Raw genomic sequence first — 7,609 nt, forward strand, 5'->3', positions numbered from 1 at the left:
GTGCCAGCGTGTCACCACCCTCACAGAAAATAAAATCTTCCCAATATCTAATCTAAACCCACACTCTTTAGTTTAAAGCCATTTAGGTATTGGAGTCCCTTTACCAGCATTATGAAAAGGACTTCACTCTTTAGAGAAAATAATCAATAACAACTCTTCTCTTGGAACCACAAAAGGCACCTTACTTACTGCAATTAGAGAAGTTTTATATGAGATCATTCCTGGAGTTCCATGCCTCATGGTGGGTTATCACTTATCCTACTGTGCACTTTCTCAAGATGGGAACTTATTTTCCAGGCCCTGTTCAAATGCTGAGCTAATCTGTACCAAGGGTTAAGTCATCTACCACTCCCTGCTCAAGGCCTGCAGGCAGGATCAACACTTGGCATTCACCTAAAAGTGAAACAGAAAGTACTTCTGGGAATTCTGTGCACTTCAGAATATGACGGAACCTGACTGGAAGCTGTAGTTCCTTGGTCTAGAGGAACTACAAGAGGTGCCTGTGGGATCTCAGCACCTCAGGATGGAGGTGCAGAGAGGCCGAGACCACCCTTGGGGGGCTCGGGAATCCTGGAATGTTGCCAGAAGTGTCTGGTGGCAGGATTTTGATCCTACACAGGAGATGAGACCTGTATGAGGACTGGGAGGATTCCACTGGGTGAATGGTGAAGGGATAAGTTAGTTAAAGTGTAAAACACAGGGTTTAGGATTTTGGTACAGGGGGGTCTAAAGAAGTAAGATGGAGGAATTGGGGCGTGTCCTGTCCTTCTTCTTCTTCTTCTTGGCCTCCATCTTCTGTGGTGGTGGTGGCACTTGGGGATTGGTTGTTACTAGAAGTGCACAGGTTAATAAGAGTAGAAAGTATTGGAGAAAAATGATAAATATTGTACACGTAACTTAGGGTATAAAGATAAGTGACCGCCCGGGGGCTTGGGGAGTGTGCCCATGGCTGACTTGCTGTGCAGACCTCTGTCGGGCTGAAAGAAAATCTTTTAGATAAACAATCAATAAACACCAAGACCGAGACAAGATCAGAAGTCTCTCCTCGTCCTTTGAAGCGTCGGCTCTCCAAGGCCATCCCTGGGCCTTTCCAGGCCACCAGAACAGCAACACAGAAAACCTTACAAGTGCCCTCAAGAAAATACACAAAACACTTTTGTCTAGATCTGTAATACATTTTAGCAGAATAGGCCCTAAAATAAGGATTTCTTTTAGACTTTCAATCTACAAAGTCAAAATAGGAAAACTTGAACTGAATTTAGAGTATTCAAGTTACTTTATAAGAGGAGCTACAGCAGCTCCAGTTCCTGCCACATTCTATAGTTACACCTCAGTGCTAAAACTAATCATGTACACCCCACAGAAGCCACATTTTGACAGAGGTATCTGAATGGCACTATTAAGGTTTCATATCAAAAGCTTTACTTGCCCCCATTCCTACCAAGAGTAAAAGGAAAACACTCTGAAGGTCAAGGATGAAGGGTGTCCTTCATTATCATCCAAATAATTCATGCAGTAAGAGGGAGAAATTGAGATAGCATTTGAAGAAAAAGGAATTGTATTTAATATTTAAATGCCTAAGGCTAGCACTGCTACACAAATTACATGATGAATTCTAGTGAAATAAGACATGATTTAAATACAAAAGCCGGACTAAAAAATGCTCTCACTTCCCAGAAGCAATGAGGTATTTTCACTGTACAAATTCTGAAAGTTCAAAATCACCTGCAGATGTTTCTCTCTGCACTGTGATCTCTGCTCAGTGCTGGACAATCACTAGTTCACTCTGTGTGCATTTTTCAAATGGCCAAGGAGAAGTGCATAACCACCTCTAAAGATTAAGAACTGATTGCATCTGTCTTGCAATCTATTTGAACAGAATATTCAGCCACTTTTTCAAGTCATTCTGATATATGGTGGAGGTTTGGATGTGTCTTCTTCTGCATCTGCATCCTGGGCTGGAAACCGATCTGTGAAGGTAAAAATTCCCCGTCCAGGGCCTGTGTGAGAAAAGAAAGTGAAAAACATTAAACATGGTATAGATGTTTGCACAAAATCCTCAGTGCCTTTTGCTTATCAGGATTTTGGCCTGGGATGTAAACCTTATTCAGAATGTTCCTTCCTCATCCCTGGTGAACACCCAGATATGTGGAGGCAAAGGAGTTACTCACTTTGTACAGCACAAATCATTTCCACGGCCTGATTTTGGTCCTCACTGGGCTGCAACCATTCCTATGGAAAAAACAGCATCATCAGATACCTCACCTGGAAATTTGTTCAACAAGATACACCTGAACTTATTTTAAAAGTCTGTGCAGTCCACAGCTCCTAACATGTTTAAGTTTGAAAGTTTAAAGCAACCTCACATTACCCCCTCGGCGCCTTTAGTGAGGAACAGCTGCCTTGTGGCCTGCACCCTTTAATTCCTTACCAAACCAAATGGTTGGATGCACATGTTTAATAACACAGCACCAGAACTGCTCTAGAAGAGAAGCAGTTGGTATTTATTTATTTACTGAGCTCACTTAGCAGAGATGCCGTGGGCCCCATCACTTGAGGCAGAGTCCTTAGGAATGAGGAGTGAATTACACATGTCAGCCTCCCAACACTGCACACACAGCACTGGAGATACTTTTATTACTGGATTTGAAGTTCCAGCATGTAAGTACCAGCAAGTCTTTGTAATGCTGCACCAGAAGCAACTGGTGGCTTAAAGATGAGAGGAACAGTTTTTGAGGATAGCAGAATTCCTGGGAAACGGGGCCACAGTAGCTTCAGCACCAACGGTATGGAAAATAGAAATAACTTATATTTGATGTTACATGAGACTGTAATAAGAGGGAGATAGTAAAAGGAAAAAATGTAAGAAATAAAAAACCCTTCTAATATCCCACTTAATTTCTTAGAATTAGCCCTGCACGACTGTGTCACTATAGGACATGAAAGAACACAAGTGCACAGCGCTGCTCTCAAGGTGAAGAAAAAGGGGAAGTTTATTTTCTGACTCCAACATTTGTAGCTTTCCAAGAGTGACAATGGATTGGAAGGTGACAGTGCCACCTCTCCAATGACACTGGACAAACTAACAGTCTATCAACTTTCCCTTCCTCCATAAAGGAATGCAAAACAATGAGTTATTTACAGGAAGCGTGTCAGAAAGCTCGCTACAAGAATGTCAACATCAGAAGGCTTAGAAAATCTTAAATAAACAGGGTGACACGACTGAGGTAGGAGCTGAGACCAGGTTCATAGAGGAAAAACACACCTTCCCCTGGGTTTCTTGCCCTCCCACCAACACTGTGCAGAAACCAGGAGGCTGGGCTCCTCACTCCCTCACTCACCATGCCAGTGACGCTGTCGTAGCAGGAGCAGCGCGGAAGGCTCCGGCAGCCCAGGTAAGCCACGGCCAGCACACAACAGGCACTGCAGATGGACACGGCCAGCATGGCGATGTTGGCACCCTGGACAACCCTACTGAGCACAAACCTCTGCAAACACAAACGGACACGGTAAAGCCATACTCAAAAAGTGACACTCTCCACCAAAAAATAACCTAATGACTGCAAGAATGCTGTCATTGCATGATAGGAGATTGATTCATAGCCAGTGTTATTTGAGATTTTCCTGTGCTCTGAAAAGCAAGCCAAGTATGAACCTCAAACTGAGCAAGCAGGGAAATAAGGCTGCTGATTAAATGTGAGATGCTATGCAATGGCAATTGGGTTTGGAAATAGCTTTGACAATGAGTAAAAACCCAAGGAATGGCTGCTCTACTTCACACTGAGTATGAGAAACATTGTTTTGCTGCACTGCACCTTATAGCAGCCTGCAATAAACTAATGATCAGCCTCACCTCTCTGGAATGCCTTTATCCCTGCAGCAAGCAATTGCTTGTAGACCGGAGATACAAAAAGGCTTCATTCCTTCTCTACAGCTTTACTGTGGAGGATACACTTGAAATAACACCAGGTTTACCCAGCTGACCTGTAACTTCATCACCTGAAAGATTCCAGCCTTGCAAGCACTGTCTCAAACCAGGCCAGGGATACTCTCAGCACCTTTCCCTGAGCAGCACCAGTATTTTTTCACGGCTCAGCCCACACCTCCCCTTTGCACTAAGAAGCAACAGCAGCCAACCTGACCTAGTGTCACCCTCCTAGAAGTCTGGTTCTGTTTGTAAGACACATCTGGCACTGCCTGCAGATTAAGGGTGGCGTGTTCCCCAGTAATAATTGTGATATCAATACTTACAGTATGGATAACATGGACTGGGGCAGAACTCAGCTCTTCCTCTTCACCATAGCTCAGTGTGAAGGAGCTATAAACTATTACAATGAAGATGGCAACACAAGAGATTATGGAAGCAACAATCAGTACATTCACCTAGACAGACAGAGAATTTTGGTCAGAAAAAGAAGGGCAGCAGGAATCAAAGCTGTCCTTGGCCAATACAAGCATTACAGCTTGTATGGTAGCCTCTGACCTACCACAACACCGCAACATCCCCAGGAACAACAGCCAAACACAGAGAAATAGAGGTTTTCATAACATTGAGTTTCTGAGTTACAGCTGAGTCCTAAATATTAATCAGAGGTGTCACTTAAAGACCTCTAATTTGCATACAGTATCCTCCCTTGGAGTTTACATGGCTGGAGAAACCCACCTAGGAAATGCGAACCTCTTAACTCATTTCAAATTTTAGTGTACACAGTGCTCAACAACATGAAGGACCACCAAAAGAAAAGCATTGAAATGAAGTGTTTTTACAGAGAATTGCTTTTTATTAGGCCCAGTGCCTGTCTGCTGCAGCAGAAAGCAAGGTAATACTGCATCCTCCTCTTGGTTACAAAGACAGCAGCTTTTGTGAAGGTAACTCAAAGAAATAAGCTCGCAATTCTGCAGGAGGACCAGTCAGCTCATTCACTCCTCAGACTGTTTTTGATTGCCCCAGTATTTTTCCCCTGCCCCATGCACACAAACACCCATCTGCCCCTCCAGCTTACAAGAACTGGGTTCTTCCTCTGCGAGGAGAACAAAGCCAGGACGCCTGGGACTCCCATCACCTGCAGAGCACAAAAGGAGATGGCAGCTTGGGAGACTAGCAGCAGATTCAGAAGATAAACTGCTACAGAGTAATGAAAAGTAATGAAAGGTGTTTTCAAGGCTTGGATCAGAGTAACTGCTGCATCAGAAATGGGAAGAGAATTGCTCATTTCTTCTGTTTTCCTCTGCAGCGTCTCTTGGATGCAGGACATGGGTGACATGCACCTTGCCCACTTGCTACCCACACAGCACAGCCTTGCTACTGCTGACCAGAGCTTTGTGGGTCGGGCAAAATAATGAACCTGATTGAATAACTCTGATTTAAGGTCCTGAAAATGCACGATGCTTTGCCAAGTCCATATGCATCTTGGAAAGGAAAGGAAGATGCTAATGAAAGGAGTCAGGCAGCCTCTGCCCTGGAGACAGCTCTTCAGTGTGATTTCCTTGCAGCATGGCTCAGCAGGGTGAATCAGGGTGCTGAATGCCAGGGAGCAGGGACACCTCTTGCCCACACCTCACTGCAGTACCAAAATTAGGGGCACTGTGCTGTGGGACACAGGTTCATCTACCTGAGCAGAGGACAAGGTGTTCCCCTCCTCAACTTTGGTGGCCTCTCTGTGGTCACTATGCTTCTGCAGAAAACCCCAGTCAACTGTCACTGTGTCCCATTTTCTACATTATCCAGCACAAATGTATTTAATTTAGTTCCTTCAGAGGAAAGTCTGCTTGCACTCTTCTGGCTATACCATTATAAGGAAATTTTTATTAATTGAGTTCAAAGCATAAAACAAGGGAAGAGCTGGCAAGAAATCCTGGCTTCCCTCCCATCCCCAATATGAGTACTAGTAGGTAGCAGCGGGGAAAAAAACACTGCAAAACAAAGCATAGAAAATATAGTAAAAGTTTACCATGCCAGCCCAAATTGGAGCTCTGGTTTTGCCCAGCTGGGACTCTGTTCTGAAAATGCCATCTATGAACCCACAGGTGACACAGACGGTGCTGAAGGCAAGCTGGAACATCCCCAGCACGACCATGTTCCTCTGGTTAAAGATGAAATACCGATACCGATCCATTCTGCTCTGATTCCCACATAAATCCTTGAACATGGAGACTGGCGAGCTGCACCAGGGCCTTCCAGGCTCGGAGAAAGGCTCTTCCTAACAGGAGAGAGAGAAGGGCCGGGATCATCGGCTGGGGCTGCTGCTCTGTGCCAGGAGCTTGGGACACCATTCCCGACCACGCTGGAGCGGAATGCGCGACTGTCACCTCAGACCCCATGGCTGACCTTCCCCCTCCGGGGTTTGTGCTGCCCTCAGAGCGCAGGGGTGCCCAGGCCCTCTCCCATCCTTCTCCCACAGAGTGCAGGACGTGCCCAGGCCCTCTCCTATCCTTCTCCTTTTGGGGTTTCTGCTGCCCTCAGAGCGCAAGGGTGCCCAGGCTCTCTCCCATCCTGGTTTGTGCTGCCCTCAGAGCGCAGGCTCTCTCCCATGTGGAACTAAAGCTCCGCACCTCTCCAGGAAGGCGCCGCGGCTCCCTTGGGGAGGCGAGCACCGAGCCCCGACACTCCCCGTGGCTGCTGCCGCTCACCGCACGCCCTCTCCAGGGGCGGCTCCGGCTCCAGCTCCGTCTCGCGTGTGCCCCCGTGTCCCCTTGCTCCGTTCCGGTCCGCCGCGCCCTCACCTCACGGACAGCTCCTGCTCCGCGGCCGGGGAACGGAATTCCCGGCCTGTGTCCAAAGAATTCCCCGATCCGTGCCGTGACCCAGCAGGGCCGCGGCTCCTGCGCCCGCCCCGTCCCGCCTCGCCGGGAGCGGCCGCCCCGCCCCGGGCACCCTCAGGCTGCCGAGACCGGGCCTTCCACGCATCCCTGCCCCACAGCAACTGGGCCGTGTTTATCTCTCTATTTCCCCCCTGCCGCTGTAAGCGCTGCTTCACACCATACACATTTGCAACCTGTGAATTGGGGAAGGCGGCACAGGTGGCTCACAGGTCCTGTTGGATGCAACATCCCTGAAAATGCTGAAGGCCAGGCTGGATGGGGCTTTGGGTAACCTGCTCTAGTAGAAGATCGGGGAGCGGAACTAGATGATCTCTAAGCGTCGCAGACATCTTTTATGAAAAATTATTTCCTTAGGATTTTTCCCCCTGAGAAGCTGAGAGGCCTCAGGAACAAAATGTAAACAATGGTTATCTGCTGCTGTGGAATGAAACAGGTGCATCTGTGACTGGCCCATGTTGGATGTTTGTAATTAATGGCCAATCACAGTCAGCTGTCTCGGACAGAGAGCCGAGCCACAAGCCTTTGTTATCATTCTTTGCTATTCTATTCTTAGCCAGCCTTCTGATGAAATCCTTTCTTCTATTCTTTTAGTATAGTTTTAATGTAATATATATCATAAAATAGTAAAGCAAGCCTTCTGAAACATGGAGTCAGATCCTCGTCTCTTCCCTCAGCCTGAGACCTCTGTGACCATGGTCACATCTAAGATCTCTTGCAGTCTAAGCCACGTTGTGCTTGTAAGATTCCATGAAACTCCACACATATTGTTAATGACTTGTATGATTGG

At 46.8% G+C, this 7,609-nt stretch overlaps 1 protein-coding gene across 2 annotated transcripts; it reads right to left on the bottom strand.

Moving 5' to 3' along the window:
• Window positions 1–1,624: 1,624 nt before the first annotated feature.
• On the bottom strand, window positions 1,625–6,822 carry LOC131557185 (uncharacterized). Of its 2 annotated transcripts, none has more exons than XM_058804244.1 (7): window positions 6,724–6,822; window positions 5,952–6,200; window positions 5,004–5,063; window positions 4,252–4,383; window positions 3,342–3,488; window positions 2,172–2,232; window positions 1,625–2,000 (listed from the first exon to the last, which is right to left on the bottom strand). In XM_058804244.1, exons 2-7 carry the CDS (start codon window positions 6,147–6,149, stop codon window positions 1,897–1,899), a joined length of 702 nt encoding a protein of 233 aa, XP_058660227.1. In that variant the 5' UTR covers window positions 6,150–6,200; window positions 6,724–6,822; the 3' UTR covers window positions 1,625–1,896. The 2 variants fall into 2 exon arrangements, with proteins under 2 accessions (XP_058660227.1, XP_058660229.1); XM_058804246.1 differs by lacking the exon at window positions 6,724–6,822 and adding an exon at window positions 6,553–6,680.
• Between the last annotated feature and the right edge of the window lie 787 nt (window positions 6,823–7,609).

This window comes from Ammospiza caudacuta, chromosome 4 (genome assembly GCF_027887145.1).
Source record: "Ammospiza caudacuta isolate bAmmCau1 chromosome 4, bAmmCau1.pri, whole genome shotgun sequence".
NCBI classification, from domain to species: domain Eukaryota; kingdom Metazoa; phylum Chordata; class Aves; order Passeriformes; family Passerellidae; genus Ammospiza; species Ammospiza caudacuta.